The sequence below is a fragment of the Trichechus manatus genome, unplaced genomic scaffold (genome assembly GCF_000243295.1).
Source record: "Trichechus manatus latirostris isolate Lorelei unplaced genomic scaffold, TriManLat1.0 scaffold00270, whole genome shotgun sequence".
Taxonomy (NCBI): Eukaryota; Metazoa; Chordata; class Mammalia; order Sirenia; family Trichechidae; genus Trichechus; species Trichechus manatus.
Window position 1 is genome coordinate 1852776 of NW_004444206.1, and position 19583 is coordinate 1872358.

At 38.7% G+C, this 19583-nt stretch overlaps 2 protein-coding genes across 29 annotated transcripts in view; one reads left to right on the plus strand and one right to left on the minus strand.

Annotated features, from left to right (window-relative positions):
* Window positions 1–10221, plus strand: part of SUPT20H (SPT20 homolog, SAGA complex component) — a 52165-nt gene extending 41944 nt beyond the window's left edge. For 18 of the 27 annotated variants that reach the window (XM_023724947.1, XM_023724939.1, XM_023724945.1 and 15 more), the window contains 4 exons: window positions 2480–2596; window positions 7216–7321; window positions 8871–8974; window positions 9730–9897. In XM_023724947.1, the coding sequence (XP_023580715.1) occupies window positions 2480–2596; window positions 7216–7321; window positions 8871–8974; window positions 9730–9867 (465 nt within the window). In that variant the 3' untranslated portion in view covers window positions 9868–9897. Of the gene's footprint in view, window positions 1–2479; window positions 2597–7215; window positions 8331–8870; window positions 8975–9729 lie in introns of those variants that run through there. The other 9 variants (XM_023724940.1, XM_023724950.1, XM_023724941.1 and 6 more) reach the window with 7 other exon arrangements.
* EXOSC8 (exosome component 8) lies at window positions 9937–18556 on the minus strand. 2 transcript variants are annotated; one of them, XM_004389961.3, is made up of 11 exons: window positions 18506–18552; window positions 17387–17423; window positions 17143–17206; window positions 16410–16483; window positions 15154–15199; window positions 14234–14339; window positions 14101–14146; window positions 13281–13377; window positions 11369–11489; window positions 10734–10840; window positions 9937–10349 (listed from the first exon to the last, which is right to left on the minus strand). In XM_004389961.3, exons 1-11 carry the CDS (start codon window positions 18520–18522, stop codon window positions 10234–10236), a joined length of 831 nt encoding a protein of 276 aa, XP_004390018.1. In that variant the 5' UTR covers window positions 18523–18552; the 3' UTR covers window positions 9937–10233. The 2 variants fall into 2 exon arrangements, with proteins under 2 accessions (XP_004390018.1, XP_023580719.1); XM_023724951.1 differs by having other exon boundaries at window positions 10226–10349; window positions 10687–10840; window positions 18506–18556.
* Window positions 18557–19583: the final 1027 nt, after the last annotated feature.

Sequence of the window (19583 nt, forward strand, 5' to 3'; positions counted from 1 at the left end):
AATACTGTTTGCCAACAACAGATTTTGTGCTTGAATACAGATCTTTAAAAGAGGCATATGTTCTTTTCCTGAGGAGAGTATTATTTCCTACATAGTGCCGGGCACATAGTAGTCGTTTAATTGATCCTAATGTTTGTGGAATTTGAAGAAGACGATTCCAGCTCATAGTGTGTTCAAGTATAACTATTCCATAAGGTTTTCAGTGGCTGATTTTTCAGATGTAGGTCACCAGGCCTTTCATTTACCACCACAGCAGGTATCCAGTAATGAGGCTTTTCTTAAATATGTAATTGGTATCAATATACTCATGAAGAGGTATAGAAGATGGGGAATTTAGTAGACGTGAACCTGTAGTATCCCAGATATTATGCTAGGTCCTTTAATATAAAGGGTGGAGTAAGGTATTAGGTGAGTAGTTTGGAAAATGGGATTATCTATAGGTTAACTTAGAAAATGTAGGCATGAAATAAAGATCTGGAGACATGAAATGGCATGATATGGAATGTTGGGAAATGACAACACCAACCTGGTGTTCAGGAATAACAAAATTGGAACTTGCATTTAGGGCAAAACTTAATATACAAGATGCAAACAGTATCACTATTTGCAGACTGTAATTGCAGAACAATCTATTCGTCTATGGACAAGACTACAGATCACATTGGTTTATTTAGCCTATTTTCTTGCATGTTGCTATTGGAATTTTTCTCAGTGAGAGTAGAATTTCTTTATAATATTGTTAATAAAGAATAAGGACAAAGCCATTTTATAAGTTAATTACATTTTGCTACATTTAACTGATTAAAGACAGAAGATTCAACCTGTGCTTATGTCAAAATTTACTTAATAATGAACTGTGCTGCTGTTGTTGTTAGGTGCTGTCGAGTCGATTTCTACTTCTGCTGACCCCATGTGACAGGGTAGAACTGCCCCAAAGGGTTTCCTAAGCTATAATCTTTACGGGAGCAGTCAGAATTCCATGAGAATTAAAATTCTGTTCTGCATTTTTTCCTCCTTTTGATTAGGATTCTACTTTGGAATCTTTGATCAAAATGTTCAGTAATGGTAGCCAGGCTCCATCCATTTCTCCTGGTCTAACTACAGAGGAGGCAGTTGTTTGTGGAGAGAGCTAGCCGCACATTCCATTTCCTCCTCCTATTCCTGGCTTTTTTTCCTCTCTTGCTCCAGATGAAGAGACCAGTTGTTCTACCTTGAATGGCTGCTTGCAAGCTTTTAAGTCCCCAGACCCTACACAACAAACTAGGAGGTAGAAAAGAAGTGCTAGAGATGAGGCCTAATAAGGCCAGTTAAATGTAATGTCCCATGAGACCGTGACCCTAACCTCCCAAAACCAAGAAACCCAATTCCATGAGGCATTTTGTTGTATCATTTGTTTTCTTGATGCATTTGGAAAACACAGATTTAATTTTTAACCTGGAGTTTTCTGGATGCTTTTTTTTTTTTTTTTCCAATTTGAATTACTTTAGAATTAGAATGATAGAGCAGGTAATTTACTCCAAATAAATAATGGACATCTAATGCATTTTCTCTTCCGCTTTAGATTTCCTCACTATGTTATATAAGAACCCATACATTTCTGTTATGTGGAAGATACAGAACAAATTTTGGGGACGGATTTTCTTAACACATTCTTCTGCTTACTATTAGCTCCTCGTTTATACTTTCTAATGCATTAAATGTGTCATAAGAAGAGTTAAGTAAAAAGCAGTACGTAAATTTGGATAGCCAGGTATTAACTTGAGGTAGCAAGATTTATGTTTGAGAGTATTAAAATATTTAGAAGGCCAAAGTAATAGTACTTAACAAATGGTCTCTAAATAGATTTTTTTCTATTCTTTCTTTTAAAAAACCCACCCTTTGCTGTCGAATTGATTCTGACTCATAGCGACCATCCAGGACAGAGTAGAACTGCCTTTTAGGGTTTCCAAGGCTGTAATCTGTACAGGAGCACATAGTTCTCCTGCAGAGCAGCTAGTGGATTCAAACCACTGACCTTTCGGTTAGCAGCCAAGCCTTTAACCATTGTGCCACCAGGGCTTTTTTTTTTCTTTTTTTTTTTTTTTAGGACAGGGATCTTGGTTTGTTGTTGTTTACCTCTGTTTCCTAAGTGCCTAGAATGTTGTCTAGCACATAGGATCAAAACACCAGAAAACCAGTTGCCATTGAGTAGATTGCACCCGTGGAGAACCCCATGTGTGTCAGAGTTAACAGTGCTCCACAGGGTTTTCAGTGGTTGATTTTTCCAAAGTAGATCACCAGACCTTTCTTCCAGCACACCTCTGGATGGGTTCAAACTACCAACCTTCCAGTTAGCAGCCAAGCACATTAACTGTTTGCACTACCCAGGGTCTCATACACATAGAATATGGTCCAAAAATATTTGTGGGATTAAGAAATTTCATTTCATATAAAAACCATGTGAAATTGGCTAATTAATTTTTGTTTAAATCCTTCATAGCTTTCCGGTGGCTCCCTCATTTTTAACCCTCTGCAACAGCAGCAGCTCTCTCAGTTTACTCCACAACAACCACCTCAGCAGCCCACCACTTCTAGTCCTCAACAGCCAGGGGAGCAGGTAGGCATTTTCTGCCTTTCCTCTGCTTTGTACCAGAGTTTGCAACATTGTTTTCATAACTTTCAAGCATATTCAAGTGCTTTTATATAATGTGTTTAACATTTCCTGGAAGGTTTTTCCTGATTAACAACAATAGCTCTGCATTCTTGGGTGCCTATTTCTAACTCTCAAAACAGCTATACTGAATAGATGGTGATCCCTCCGTCTTGCATAATAGGAAACAGGTGCAGACAGGTAACTTGCACCTGGCCACATAGTAGTGGCAGAGCAGGGATTCAAACCCAGGTCTTTCTGACCCTGTAGCCCATGTATTTTCAATCCATCATTACTGCTCTTTTCGGCATTTTGTTCTGTATGAGGCCTTGTGCTAAGTATTATTGTAATAGAGATACCTCTAATGTCATGAAGCTTGGGGTAGAGGGAGACGGACAAAAGCAGATACTTAACACCCTACCAAACAGAATGGAATTGAATAAGGACTGCATTAGAGATGGAATTAAAGTAAAAGAAGGAGCTGTGTTTCTGAACCTTGGCTACACTTTGGAATCACCTGGGAAACTTTGAAAAATATTGTTGCTTGAGTCCCAACCCCAGAATTTCTCTCAGCTCACAAATATATAAAACGTTCACCATCAGTCCTTTTGCCAGAGTTTCTCCAGTCAGTTCTTGGTTGGATAAAGCTCATCCTTAATAGATTTCCTCAGGAAGGCACATTCAAAACTGCCATGACTAAAACTGCTTTTATCCTTAACCCATGAAGGATTGCTTGGCTGGATGTAAAATTCTTGGTTTGCACTTTTTGTTTTCAAGTTTATTGGAAGTGCTGCCCAGGTTGTCTTCCTTTGCATGTCTCAGAGAAGTCTGATACCAGTCTAGTTTTCTTGCTCTTGGTTTTTTTAATCATTTTGCCTGGGGGCCCTGAGGGTTTATCTTTGTATTTAAAGACTTAATATTTTCACTAGGATATGTCTCAAAACTGATCTTTCCAAATCTTTCCTTTAGGCCCTGTAAATTTCTGGAAAGTTTTTTTGGATTATAGTTTTCTCTTCTTTTTCTAGTTTCTTAAGGTGGAAGCTGATTGAGTTGAGACCTTTTCTAAAATAAACATTTAGTGTTGTAAATTTCCCTCTAAGTACTGCTTAAAGCAAATATTCGTTTGTTGTGCCTTCATTTTCATTCAGTTCAGAGGATTTTCTAGTATCCCTTGTGAATTTCTCTTTAGGTCCATGAGTGATTTAGAAGTGTGTTCATTTCCAAATATTTGGGAATTTTCCAGGTATCTTTCTGTAATTTATTTCTAGTTTAATTCCATGTGGCCTGAAAATGTTGTTTTCAGTTCTTTTAAGTTTGTTCAGGCTTATTTTATGGTCCAGAATAGGGTCTGTCTTGCTGAGTGTTCCATGTGAACTTGGAAAGAATGTGTATTGTGCTGCTGTCAGATGGAGTATTTCTAAAAATGTCAGATCAGATGTTTGATGGTATTGTTCAAGACTTCTCTATCCTTACTGATTTTCTTTCTAAATGTTTTATCAATTAACTGAGAAAAGTGTTGAACTCTAGCTAAAACTGGAAATTTCTATTTCTCCTTTCCTTTGTCAGTTTTTGCTTCATATATTTTGAAGCTCTGTTACTAGGTACGTACAAATTTAGGATTGTTATGTCCTCTTGACTGATTGATCCCTTTAACATTATTAACTGACCCTTTTTATCTTTGGTAATATTTCCTTCCTGTTTCTTTGGATTCATGTTAGCATAGTACGCCTTTTTCCATCATTTTTTCGCTCAGCCTGAGACCTTATATTTCTGAGTATTTCTATTTCTGATTCAAAGTGTTTAGTCATATCCCTTGTATGAGGACATTTAATTCCATTTGTGGTGGTGGTCTTGCAGTTCTCTTTAGCTTTGTGGGTTTTTTAGGGGGAGAAATTTTTTTAAGCTAGGTTTTTCTGTTGTTGTTTTGGTTTTTTGTTGTGTTTTATAATACCTCTGTTACGAGGATTATGTGATCTGCTCTTTTCTATTCCTGTTCATGTTTGCATGGTCGTCTTGTCCGTCTGTCAGTTCCGCCCTCTTCTGTGTAGTTTTTTAATGGATGCTGATATTTGTGAGGAAGATAAGGAATTGGTATGTCTTGTTTTTCTTTGGTTTCTGCAAGATACTTAATTTTCCTCCCTTGCTTCCTTCTTTAGGCGCCCCTGGGTGGCGCAAATGGTGAAGCACTGGATTGCTAACCAAAACGTTGGTGGTTCAAGTCCACCCAGAGTCTCTTCAGAAGTAAGGTCTAGCGATCTGCTTCTGTAAGTCCGCAGCCTTGAAAACGCTATGGAATATAGGTCTACTGTGCACACATGGGGTCACCATGAGTTGGAATCCACTCGCTAGAACTAACAACAACATTCCTTCTTTCCCTTCACTGCCAGGTCTCCAAGGAGAACTAGTCCTTCTCTGAGTATGTAAATCTCCCCTAGAAACAGTGCTCCTCCAAGGCTGCCACTTCCAGTCTCACCCACTTGCAAGTCCCTACCTGCATTCCGTATTTGGCCTTTTGGAAGTAATTGTTTCTAATTTTTTGCCACTGTAAACTGTGATATACACTCTTACAGATAATATTTTTATATTCTGATGCTTTTATTTCCATGGATGGGTTCACAGAGGTGGAATTGTTGGACTTGAAGAATTGTGTATTTGTATTATCCTGTATTTGTATTACCGGTAGCTGGTTTTGGATTGCCTTTCTAAGAAGGTTATAATAATTTACATTTCACCAGTACTTTCCTCCTCCTTGTCCACTTTCCTAACAGCAGACTGATGTATTTATGTGTTTAATCAATTTCTAAGAGTTTTCTGTAGACCCTTTTTCTCCTTGGCATTACTGTTAGATCATAGCCATCTATTAAAGTAATGATTTTGATTAAACCACCATTTATTGGGAGCAGAGGAGAGCCAACTTTGGTTTAAAGGAGGAAATTTATTTTCTGTATCCAGGGAGGTACCCTCAAAATAAAGGTGCTTTAACATTGGAAATGTTTGGCTTGTATTATATACTGCTAGTGTTATTTCAGGCAGTCTTTTATTTTAGTAACAAAGGATGTCTTTTACAGAACAAAAGTTTTCAATTGAGATAAAGTCCCAAGTTATCCTTTTTTTTTCTTACGGGCTGTGGTTAAGGTGTCAGGTCTAACAACTAACTCTTTGCCTAACTTTAGATCTCAAAAGATTTTTCTCCTTTTTTCCGCTAAAAGTTTTACATTTAATTCTATGATCCATTTTTAGTTAATGTTTGTATAAGGTGTCAGACTTAAATCAAGGTAAAATTTTTTTGGCTGTGAATGTTCAGTTACTCCGGCACCATTTGTTGAAAAGCTATCCTCTGTTGAATTACTTTTGTACTTTTGTCAACAATCATCTGGCTGTAGTTGTGTGGGTCTATTTCTGTGTTCTCTGCCCTGTTCCATCGATCCATGCGTCTGCCCCTCTGCACAGACCACAGTGTCTTGATCACTGAACATTAAGTCTTAAAATCAGGCAGAGTGATTCTTCCCACTTTCTTCTTCAAAATTGTTTTAGCTATTTTAGTCCCTTAACATTTCTGTATAAATTTTAGAATCATCTTGTCTATATGTACAAAAACATTCTTGATTTTTATGTATTTTTAAAGGAATTGAGCTAAACCTGTAGATCAACTTGGGGGTAACGGACATCTTTACTGTGCTGAGTCTCCAGTCTGTGAACACAGTATCCCTCCATGATTCATCAGCATGTTTTAGTTTTTAGCATACAAGTCTTAGCTGTTGTGTTAGATTTATACTTTTTTTTTTTAATAGCTGCTGTAAATGGTATTGTTTTTAATGTTGGTTTCTACATGGTCATTGCCAGTATAAGAACTGATTTTCATATGTTGATCAGTCTTGCTGAACTCACTTATCTGGAGTTTTTTTGTAAATTCCTTGAATGTTTACATAGACAGTCATGGCGATTTGCAATAAGGAGTTTTCTTGTTTCCTTACAAACCATATGCCTTGTATTTCTTGCCTTATTGTGCTGGCTAGAAGTCCAATACTGTGTAGCAAAGCGTGTTTTGAGCTTTAAAAAAATCATTTTGATGAAGACTTACAAAAGTCTTGGAAATTATTAATAGAAAGTCAGACAATATATCAATATAGAATCAATTCTGAAAAATTAAGTTGTATTTTCTTGCTTTCAAAATACCGTAAATCTATCCTTGCTAATTTTAAGTACCTGTGAAGTCTTTTATTTGTTATTCTCTTTACAAGTCCAAAGATTCCTGGGTGGTGCAAACAGTTTGCACTAGGCGAGTGAACAAAAAGGTTGGCAGTTCAAACTCACACAGAGGCTCCGTGGAAGAAAGAGGCTTAACGGCCTGCTTCCATGAAGAGTACAGCCAAGAAAATCCTATGGAGCAGTTCTACTCTGTAATACATGGGGTCTCCTGAGTCACAAACCAGCAACAAAAGCAAAATCAACAGCAGCAGAGTGGAGGTGTGCTCTTCCCAAGTCCAAGCCTAATGTTGATATTCTAGAGAAAAAGTACTAATTTCTTTTCACCAACTCAGAATGGTCTTTCTTCTTGTATAAATCATTTTTCTTTTTCTTTTCAGGGTTCTGACCAAGGCTCGGCCAGTCAGGAGCAGGCCTTATCTGCTCAGCAAGCTGCTGTTGTTAACCTTGCTGGAGTAGGGAGTTTCATGCAGTCCCAGGCAGCTGGTAGGTTCTTCATGGCTTTGTACGCTGAATTCACCAAAAGTATCTAATCTATGTACAGTCTCACCATTTTAATTATTTTTTCCTTCCCAGGTAAACAATAACTATGAAAAAGTAGTCTTTATCACCTATTAAATTGATTGATGGCTGTCGAGGTTTTTTCATTAATTTCTTTGGCTGTTGATGAATTAAAAGAGCTTTGGCTTAAACATACTGACAGCACGTACGGCCTTCCCTCAGGTTACTGTTCACTATAATCCAGCTTCCTAGGAGACCCTGCCAGAACCGGGGTCACTGTTTGCCAGTGTGGTTATCTCAGTAACTTAGTAACTCTCTGGCTTTCCAGGGTTATGGAGGCTGTATTTTTCCAGACCGCATCATCTGATAGCCTGAGTTGCATGAAATAAATCTTAATGATTAATAGCCTAACTTCTGGCAGCCACTTTTATCATTTGCCAGAATGAAATTGAACTGAATGACTGTTCACCACTTGGGGTAATCAATGGTGAAACAAAGGTTTATCTTTAATGAAGACTATCTTGTCAGTTAAAGACAGTAATTCTGACTTTACACTAATTAAAATCAGCAAGCCCACATGTATAAGAAAGCTAAGCAGTGGTGGAGTGTGAGGATTGAATGAGTGAACATGTTGTCAGCGTTATTACTGTGGGCTTAATAAGACACCTTTCGGTTAGCAGCTGAGCGCTTAACCACTGCTCCATCAGGGTTCCTTTAAGATACCTTTAGATTCCTACAGTTCCCAGTTTCTGAATTTAGAAGTCCTTTAGGGCAGAATAATAAAAAAGTCTTTATTTTGGAAATAAGTAATTCTCACATAGATCCTAACTTAAAGCTAGTGAACTTCCAAGTGGAAATCTATAATTACATACCTTTACCACACAAGTTATAAATTGCCTAAAATAGCTGTCATTTAGTGGAAAGAACTCTAACGCTGGAAAATGATGAGAATGTTCCTAGCTCAAGACCTGCCAGTAATTACCTGGATGACTAAGTAAGTGACTCAGACCTAACCTAGGCCTTAAATTTCCCCATCTGTATGTACAGTGAAGGGGTTGAGCTCGTTAATACAGCCCTCTCAGTACACGACCTTTGTTGGTAGTCTTGTCTCAGGTTCACTGCAGTATCCTTTGCTTGAAGCACTCGTCTGTTCACCAGTTTTGTCACTGTGGTAGTTGGGATGTCTCCACTCTTTTTTCCTATTTGTTACATTTAAAAATAATGTACTGTGTGTTACCCTGTGAAAGACAGCCTTCTCAACAAAACAGCACTAGTCTCAGATTCCATTTATGCAAAAAGAGGGACACAGTGTTTTGGCACATGTGCCCTCTTCCCCTTCTCCGTCCAGGCAGTTCCATGATCGCAGTACCTTCAACTAACAGGAGACTATACTAAATTGACTCTGAAATGTCTGTGATTTGATACTTAAGATTAATCATACTGATAACTTTTCTATTATTTCATTTCCTTTGTTGTCCTTTTCTAACCCTTCAAACTTTCTGACTGGCCTGCTTTCCCCTTCTCCTCTCTGTAGTGTTGTCTCAGCTTGGCTCTGCCGAGAACAGACCTGAGCAAAGCCTCCCTCAGCAGAGACTCCAGCCCTCCTCTGCCTTTCAACAGCAGCAGCAACAGATACAAGTAATCCAGCAACTTCACGCTAATACGTTTTTTAAGATGAAATATTCAGCTCCAAAAGTACCTCAGTATACCTTGCTTTAGTTTTACTGACTTTTAAGACTAAACAGTAAATTGGTAAATAATTTAGCAAATTTTATTAAAAAGCCTGGCATTTTAGCTAATCAGCATGGAGCACTGAATATATTTGTACATTTAAGCCATACTTTTTTCCTAATGTAAAATCTCTTGAAGTACTGGTGGCACATTACTAAACACGTGTTTCTAGTTTCCAGTATATTTTGAAATAGACTGTAAGTGCCCATTGTTAACTTTTTAATATTGTACTGCAGGAAAAGGCAAGTATAGCAGTGTTCCTATTAGTAAATGTCCTGTTTTAGAAGAATGTTATTCAGTTATTCTTGGAAGTAAAATCAGCATATCATAGTCGCCTCTTATCTTGGTATTCAGGGTGGTGGTATGTTACTGTAAACTATCATCATACAACAAAACGGTAACTGAAGTTGCTGACTTACTGCAGTGTAGACTGGCAGGGCAGAGTAACAAATAATTTTTAAAAGTTGACCAAGAATCATTTTTTAAAGCCCTCAGCAGGCTTCTGTGCCACTGGTGCTGTTTGACTGTGCGTTGTCTCCATGTGGTATAATCCTTTTGTGATCTTGGTGCTTTCTCCCTCTCGTTGTGTTGATTCCGTCACTCAGGAAAAGCACCTTCCCGGACCTGCGTCATTTAACGTAACCTTTCCCTCCTTTTGGCAGCAGTTGCGATTCTTGCAGCATCAGATGGCTGTGGCGGCGGCGGCGGCACAAAGAGCTCAGCTACGTCGGCATCGCCATCCAGGCAGCCAGTCAGGAAGTAAGGTGAAGAGAGGCGCGCCAGCCACTCCACAGCTCTGAGTCTGCGTTACTTCTTCCTTCCTTCCTTCCTCTTTGAGAACACGAGAGCATTGAATCAAACGGATTCTCAGTTTACTTCATTTTTCTTTTGTCAGTATTTTACATTGCTAGATGTACAAACTTTATACAGAAGCACAACCCTATGATTTTTAAATAAAAGCAGGGAAATGATTTAACAAACTAGGGATGGCTTGCCTAAGTCATTGCTCTGGTTTCACTGTGCATAATATGTATGGAAGTGGCCTAAGAAATACTAGAAACATCTTTCAAAAGAATGTAGTTTGATATTTATTTAGTATAAAAGGTTTGTGCACTGTGCTGAGAAATACAGTTTCTACAACTCGGTTTTGAAAACGTGGTGGTGGTTTATTTGGGTTTCATACTTTGAATTACTTCATCCATCAGGGTTTTTACTTCTTTGTGTCTTGTGACTGCTCGGCTCATGCAATCCTGAAGTTTAGCACCAGTCAGCCCACTTCCACCTGAAAAATCAATTGCTGTACCATCACTTTGAACCTGTTAATTGTCTTAACTTTGTAAAAGATCAGCGTCATGTCAAGTTATTTTTAAGAATGGACAGTGTACAGGAGTGGTATGGTCTCAAGACTAGCAGCATCAAAATTACCTGGAAATTTGTAAGAAATGCAAGTTCTTCGTTAACAAGACCTGATTCTGATGCATGCCGAAGTTTAAGAACCACTCATATACCACATAAAAAAAGGAATTTGAGGTAACAAGGAAACTATAGTAAATGTCCTTTAGATAAACAGTGAGACATCCCACATTCCATTTGGTCCTCCTTAATATAAAGAAGCTCACACAGAGTTTTCATCAACATCTGTTCAGACTGAAGTGGAAGAACATGCCTGGTTTGTGAAGACAGCACAGCTTGCCTCCCTCATCCATTACTATTGTTAATGTGCCAGTTGCCAGATGCTCCTCCTCTCCAGTAGGGTCAACTATGAGTAAAGTGCTGTTTTTTAAAAAAAAAAAAAAGTAAATTATTAGTCCATGGAACAAATTTTATTTTTTTAAAAAAACAGTAAACTTAACTACCTGCATTTCAGCTTAGGTACTGAGACCAGATACAAGAGCTAGAAAAGACTGGCAGGAAACCAGAAAAGTTATCAACAACCTGAAAGTCTACTGCTTGTTAGAATGTTTGTCCTTCAGTTTGTGGATATGTTAAAGACTTTGGCAAATACTGAGGTAGCCTCAGCTAAATCTTCAGTGAAAGAACTGAAAATTAACATTCTATAGGAATAAGAAAACCAAGGAATAGGTAGGGTGAGCACAGAATTGATCCTCCAAATCAAGATACTTGTGAAAATATAAAGGTTGGCTAGTAATCATTTTGCAGGGACAACAGCTATAAACTCAGGTGTCCGCAACAAACCAGGACAGTATGGTTACCTTAGGCATTTCATGAAAAGTACAAAGCTCAGTAACAATCTATGACCTTAAATACACAATTTTTTTTTTTCACATTTGATTAACTTACTCATCAAATATGGCAAAGGAAGTTGCAACTGGATGATTTCTAATACTCAAATGACTTTTCTTCTTTAAGTTAACTTCTGCTAAAGCAGTTTCTTCATTTATATTAACTTCAGGCAACTGTACTAGAAAAACATAAATACAAAATATAAACACAGAAGTCTCCCACTCTAGTATAAGTAAAAGGCATGACTTTCTATGCTTTGTTAATTCACTTTTCCTTCTATTGAACTTGTCCAGTAATCTTCTAAGGAAAAAAAAATTATCTTAGAACAAAAAAAAAAACATTGTCATCAAGTCAATTTTGACTCACAGCAACCCTAATGGACAGAGTAGAACTGCCCCATAGGGTTTCCAAGGCTGTAATCTTTAAGGAAGCAAACTGCCACGTCTTTTTACTGTATAGCGGCTAATGAGTTCAAATCGCTGACCTTTCAGTTGTCCAGCTGAGTGCTTTAACCACTGCACCACCAGGGCTCCTTATCTTAGAATAAAGATATATATAAACACTGTTCATCAGAACATCTGACATTCTTGCATAAAGCTTATTCAGAAGGTTTAAGAAATTAAAATGAGTTATTAATAGATAACATGTTTAACCACTTTAAATGCCAGGTACTTTTTAAAGCATTTTCACTGGGTTAATACATGTGATCATCAACACTCCTATGAAGCAGGTACTATTACCCCCTTTTTGGAAACCCTGGTGGCACAGTGGTTAAGTGCCACAGCTGCTCACCAAAAGGTCGGCAGTTCACATCCACCAGGCGCTCCTTGGAAACTCTATGGGGCAGTTCTGTTCTATCCTATAGGGTCACTATGAGTCAGAATCGAATCGACGGCAATGGGTCATTACCCCCTTTTACAGATGAGAAAACTTCAGCACAGAGGTGGTACAGCCAAGATTCAAACTTGAGTCCTTGCTTTAATCACTGTACTAATACAATAAAACCAAACCCTTTGCCAGTACTAATATTATAAAACCAAGCCCTTTGCCGTCAAGTTGATTCCAACTCATGGCAACCCCACTGTGTTACAGAGTAAAACTGCTCCATAGGGTTTCTTGGCTGTAATCTTTACGGAAGCAGCTTGCCAGGCCATCCTTCCATGGAGTGGCTGAGTGGGTCTGAATTGCCGTTACTAGACAAGCACAAACCGCTTGCGCCACCCAGGCTCCTCTGTGATATAATGCTATAATACTGCTATGCTAACTACGTTTTGTAACTCCAGATAGTTACATAATCTACTAAGCAATAGGGAATGTGCATAAGTCACTTGTCAACCATGACCAGTCAGTCTAATTAGACTGCTTACTGAGAAATACTATTGTTAAAGGAAACCTATGGCCTCAGAGTAAAAACCACAGAACCTACTCTACTCTTTTCGGCAACACATAAAGCAAAGAATTCTGATGATACTTGTAGAATCTTCCCCAATCACCCAGACTGCAGTTACAACTCTCTCCCCCGCCTATTAACTACTCTGGGGAGGACTGAACTCCTAATCCGATACATGCACAGAGCAGTTGAGGCAACACTAAAAGGCATTCAGTTAGAGGATATAAAACTTCACGTACATCTGGAAAGTCATGATAGTATTATGTTCATTAATATAGAAACACTTGAATGATAGCTAAATTTTCACAAATACCTTTAAAAAGCTTATTGAGCAAATGTACATAGTTTCACAAATGTAAAAAATTCTGATCCACTAGTAGGAGATGGAGCCCTGGTGGTGCAGTGGTTAAGAACTCGGCTACTAACCAAAAGGTCAGCAGTTCAGATCACCCAGCCGCTCCTCGGAAATCCTACAGGGCAGTTCTGCTCTGTCCTATAGGGTCGCTGTGAGTCAGAATCGACTCCACAGCAATGAGTTTCTTTTGAGTAGGAAGACTGCCATTTATTAAACTTGCTTACCATTTTTTAAAGCAGCTAACAAAGCAAACGTAGAGGCATCCAAAATGTTTCCATCGTAGTCGAGGCAAATGAGATCACAGTATAGAACCCAAGCAAGCTAAAATACAGTTTACACACACACACACACAAAAAAAAAATCAGAGCGTTCAGTTGGTTAGAACATACAACTTGCTTAGATATATGAACCTCAGAACCTTTTGTCAGACAACATAATTTTCAAGGCTAAAAAACCTTAAAGAATGCTTTACCCTTATAAAACAGAAAACCAAAAAATAGTAGACAGGTTTGGTGAAAGCTGACTTTTGACTACCTAGCTGACAAGTCAATGGAACATCTCAGTTTCCCTCAATGGGGCCATAAATGTAGAAGGAATTTCCTTTTGTTAGGTTAGCAGATAAGGGGAATTTTTTAATGTCCCAGCTGACTCAAAATATACCTTCCCATAGTAACCTTAGTACATGAAATGTTCAGGTTTTACAGAGCTGATCAGTATATATAACCAAATAGGAAAACCTTCTCTGGGTTCTAATAAATCTAGTTCTAAATTTTCAAGCCAACTTGGAATTTACCATGTAGATTCACCATAAACATGCCAGCATGATCAGAAATTAAGGAAAAAATCACCTCAGCTTAAAACGTAACATCTCAGTGAGGAAATAATTTTTATGGGCTATGTACTTTATTTAAATAATTAAGGATATATTTTTACTGATCTCTAGCTTTCCATACTTAAGTCCTTTGTGATTTAATTCTTTTCACTTCTCCCCTTAAAAATACTTAAGAATTAATAAAAAGCCCATTGCTTTTTTACTCCTCTTACCTTTCCTTGAGAAATGCATAAGTCCTCTTTCTGAATTATCTGTGAACTTGATTTAATAACAAAGAGCACAGTAAATGAAAGGTCAAACTATCTGAAAATGAGTAATAGTCAAATTTTATCATAATGCTCTCACTTTTCAATGACATCTGCAATGAACTGGCTAGCCACTTGGGCCTCTTCCCCAGGAGGTCCGGACCGAAATCTCGATGAACACAGGGGTGGTAGATCCACATTAGGAACTGAAATAAACATTCTGTAGCTATGAACTAAACTGGCTTTAGGTGTATTTAAGTGTTAAAAGTATTACCAGTCTACTACAAAGGCAACTGTGGCCATGGATAGGCTTTCCAAAGTGGAAAGCATTGTAACATTTCAATTATATTGTTCTTGGTTTTCATAAGACTCCCTAAGGTTAGGCAAAATAAACTTTAAATTTTTCCAATTTTTTTTTCATACAAAGAAGAAAATACAAAAAAACGAAAGCATCTGCATTAGGCCTATTCCTCCTAAACCTTCCAAAGTTTTCTAGATTTCATTCAAAATACCCGAAAGATAGCCCCTCTATTCACACTCAACTGTTTTTTGCATATTTTTAAATGTTTCCTACCGTAAAAGGTCCAAGACCAGAAAAAAAACTGCACAGTAGTATAAAAGAATCTTTATGGAAACAGAAAAGCTTGCAGTGTCTAAATGTATAAACAAAAATTGACTGACTGACTGAAAAACAATGCTTCTATAAAACCCAATGGTAAGTTAAAATACACCTCCTATATAGCTACCCTACAAATGAAATTTTGCTTCTCTATTCCATAGGTAACAAGTTTGATAAAGGTTAAATTTACAAAATTCTCTATCTTGCTATTACGCTGTCTTTCTGCTAACACATCATGTACAGAAAACTTCAACAATGTTGGCTTTCTTCCTGTATATTCCTCAATCTTAGGAATCATTTTCTTCTTCAACACAAACACTCAATGACTAGGACTTAATTACAATCTTAGTATTAAATGTGTTAAAGTACTTGTATTAAAATTATACAATTATTTAACTTACCTATATACCCTTTATCAGGGGCATCTGTTGGCGGTGCTGCAAATTCCTAGGAAAGCAAACAAATGTTTCCTATTGAAAGCCGCTACTAAAAATAGTGAAGACAGTTCAGCAGTCAGTTGTGGAAGGCCCTACCAAAGACCACGTTAGCTAGTGACTACCACATCATTAGTTCCCATCATGCCTGGGGAATCACGTCAGGGGCCTAAGCATATTGGCTCAGATCCTCACAATAGCTCTGCAAGGTAAGAAGGCAGTGCAGTGCAGTGGACTGCACTACAGTGCTGCTTATTAACATTTCCTAGAGATCTTTTTAAAAATATTCATCAGATGTCTGCCCCACCCTCTTCTACTGATTCAGTAGCCAAGAATCTGAACTTAAATCCCCAGGTGATACTGGCACAGATTTAGGAACTGCTGGTGTGATGAAATCACAGCAAAAGCTGAGAGACCTTGAGCAAGTTATTTAACCTCTGACCTCCAACTTCATCTGTAAAAGGGGAAAAATAATAGTGCCGACTCCAGCGGACTGTTAGAAGGGTCGAATGAGAATATGCACGTTAAGTCCCTAACACAAGACCTGACAAGAAGTAAATGTTCAAATCTTACTGCTAGTTATCACCCCAGGTTTACTGAGGAGGAATCTGAACTCAGGTTAAATAACCCAGAGCGTAGAGTAGTATAGTAGAAAAGCACAGGCTTTGAAGCCACATGTATGTTTATTTATCAACCTTGTAAACCTGTACAAGTTACTGAACCTCATCTGTAAAACAAAGGAGACAGAAAAATAACACCTCAAATGATAAGCTAGATAATTCTGTAAAGCACCTAGCAAGGAGCCTGGAATATAGCAGGTACTCAGTAAATGGTAACTATTACTCCCTCACACTTTTCTCTTGAACAGTATCAATGTTCTACACATTTCACACAGATTAAATGCCATCACTGGCTAAAAGAATGCTGCCAAAAATCTCTCGTAATGACATAACCAGTTTCTAAAAATAAAGTGTGGTGAGATTAAAAACAGTTTTATTTTGATACATTTGACAAATGTTCCTAAATTATAATTAAGAATCATTAAACTTGGGCTGTATTATCTACTACTCACAGGTAGAGGCTCTTTGGAAATTAAAATAAATACTAAACAACAGACACCCAGCTACCTAATCAAGAGTAGAATTGTAAGTGTGTATTACCATCTAATAAACACATGGGTCTGCTTTGGCAATTCCTATCAACAAGATACATACTAAACCTACCGCTTTAATTCCACAAATTACTGTCGTATTTCCCAGCTTCACTAAAGCAGAACCATCGGCAGTACTAATTGAACCTGAAAAGATAAGTATTTAGGTAAAATGAAAAAGTTCATTAAAAAAAAAATAGCTACAGAATTATCTACGTAATAACTAAAATGTTAACCTCAGTTTTCTAAATATAATTTTTGCTTTCTACACATCTGTAGTCTCAGTTGCTTACGAAAATTTATCCCTAGCTCGGAAGTCACTGATTTAAAAATGGTACAACTATTTGAAATTACTCTTTGAAGAAATATGTGCCTGTCCTTAAACTTGAGTTAATCATTTTTCATTCACCGTCACAGGATTGTTGTACAGATAAATCTAATGGTCAGAAATCATTCAAATTCCTTAGACATGGTAGGATTTGGCTGACATATGTTTAAGCGGCTCATAGGCTAGAACTTGGGAATATCGTACAGTTGAAAATAGAAAATTCCGTATTTGCAACAAGAGTATTCAATAAGTATTAGGCACATAAGAAAGCCTTGTCTTTGTGGCTTTGAAGGAAGGAAGGGGAAAAAACACTTTACAGTTATTTTGAAATTTAAATGAATTTATTAATTGAGAGGATGATAGGTTAAAAAAGAAAACTTTACAAATAATTCTCTACTACTATACAAAAACTAAGAAAAATACTATTTTAAAAACTGATTAACTTCAACATCCTATTTTAGAACTCAAAATATCTCACCTATGTTGACAGTGGTGGTTCTGAATTCACCAAGTTCTCTTCCATCAGGACGGCAGTTCTCTTTCTAAATAAATGTTTATTTATATGAAAATGCAACATATACATGTATATTTTACACACAATCAGGTAAAACACATTAAACCATGTTAATGCAAAATAAATTCAAATCCAAATGAACTATTCAAAATTTGTCCTTAAAAGAAGCATATGATATTGTTATCAAAAAGACATTGACATTACTGACCAAAAATCTCCTGTAATACTCCAGAGGTTCCACGGTTCTGAAACGCATGAGTTAAAAATTTATCAGGTAAATTAAAGAATTTTAACATAAATCCCAAAACTGGCAAAGATCTTAAGGGTCTGGTGATTCAGCCAATCTCCAAAATTTGTAACTAAGTTTCTTTCATGAGTTCTGATGTTTACGTTGCCACCTATAAGTAATTATAAAAAACAGAGCCCCATTATAGTAGCAGTTGCACTAAATGACTATTCTTCACTCCTCCTTAGACAATTATAGGATTAAAGACCAAACCCTTGGACATCTTTAAAAATGGATTAATCCGGGTGTTAAAATAATCATCCCATTCTTGCTCTGAAGCTGGGATTTTTAACCTAGTATGAAAAATTACATCTTTATTTTCACTATCCTATAACTGAAATTTAGTATGTCCTTCATTTATGACTGCAGACTATCAGCCAAAATAATATTAACAGTACCTGTGACTTTAACACCCACAGATACTTCCCTTTTGTCGAGGGTATCTTTGGGCTCATCATTACTTTGAAATTCCAGTAGTTACTAGATCCGCCACAAGATCTTGTTGTTTAAGAAAGTTCATTTTAAAAAACACTCATATTAACATATCAAGAATTCAGAGTTTATACAGATACATAAATGTACTTCAATATAATTGGCTTCCTTTCGTATCCTATTTTATCCATTTAAAAACATTGCGCTCAGGCGTCCAAGGGCTTCACCACAGCGGCACAGAGGCTTAACTAACATTTTCCGAACAAGCCACCATTCTTTTAAGAAATAAATAAGGGGGAAGGAGAACAAGGCGCACGTGAGTCAGATGGAACGCATTCTAAAAAATGACAACTGTGTCTCCTGGGTCTGCACGTCCCAGCCGCCAGCTCAGGAGCGCTCGCAGTGGGTGCAGGGCTCCATGCGCCCAGCCCCTGCCATCTCCCGTCCCGCAGGGGAATAGCCCCTTTCCTTTCACCACAACCACCCTGGTCGCCTGCTTCGGCGGGGAAAAAAGTGAGACCCCGGCGGAGAGCGCTTCCAGGTGAGGGACTCGTAGCTCCGATGTTAAGGGGGGCCGACAGCCGCATGGCGGCCGCCGGCGACACTCACTTGAACCCGGCCGCCATCTTCCCGCCCGCGCGCAAGTGCCGCGTCGGGTGCGCCTGCGCACTGTCGACAGGGACGCGCGCCCGTCACCCGCCTGGAGGAAGCGGAAGGCGGGGAGGCGGTCAAGGTGGTCCCCGGCTCGCTTTGCGCTCGACGGTCTCTAGCCAGAGCTGCTGTGGTTTTTCTTGCCTTTAATGTGTTTCGACGACTCTCCTAATACAGAAAGGATGAGGTGTCCCTTTTTAGGAACATGCTGCTAGTTGAGAGTAAAGCCAAGAATTTAAGACAGCCGAATTTATAGCGAAGAGTCGAGTGTTGAGTGTGGAGCATTATTCCAATGTCGCTGCGTCCTCTCCGTCGTTGGCTGGGCCTGGCGCTTGCCTGTCCCCCAGGTGAAGGGCTCCCTGCGCCAACACCGGAGAATTACTGAACTTTCTGTGCTACCACTGTCAGCACCAGGCTGCACTTGTTGCAGAGCCAGACAAGGCTCCAGAGGAGCGGCTTGTATTGTGTAGACTGTGTGTGGCTCAAGGCCTCCACCAGCCTGCTAGTTAGGACGGCGAGATAAAATACAGGACAAAGCCGGTGCCTGGAGTCGATTCTGACTCTTAGCGACCCTGTAGGACAGAGTAGAACTGCTCCATAGGGTTTCCAAGGCTGCGGTGTTCACGGAAGCCGACTGCCACATCTTTCTCCTGGGGAGCGGCTGGTGGGCCAACCTCTGACCTTTAGGTTAGCAGCCGAGGGTTTAACCACTGTGCCACCAGGGCTCCTGAAGTACAGGACACCCAGTTAAATGTGAATGTCAGATAAAGAATAAAGTTTTAATATGAGTACGCCCAAAATAGGAGTCCTGGTGGTGCAGTGGTTAAGAGCTTGGCTGCTAACCAAAAGCTGGGCAGTTCGAAACCACCAGCGCTCCTTGGAAACCTGTGGGGCAGTTCTACTCTGTCCTATAGGGTCGCTATGAGTCGGAATCCACCCGAGGGCAGTGGGTTTTGGTTTCCAGTGTTATTACTTGCGAAATCTGTTAACCATACTAAGGAAGCGCTAGACTCGCCCGGGGGCGCCGTGGCCGGCC

Excerpts from the sequence above, each read along its gene's own strand:
- EXOSC8 (XM_004389961.3), bottom strand. Across the intron at positions 14,340-15,153 it reads CCCTGATAAAGGGTATATAG|TTCCTAATGTGGATCTACCA; the intron begins GTAAGTTAAATA and ends TGTTTATTTCAG. Across the intron at positions 11,490-13,280 it reads GTTAGCTGCTTTAAAAAATG|TACAGTTGCCTGAAGTTAAT; the intron begins GTAAGCAAGTTT and ends ATGTTTTTCTAG.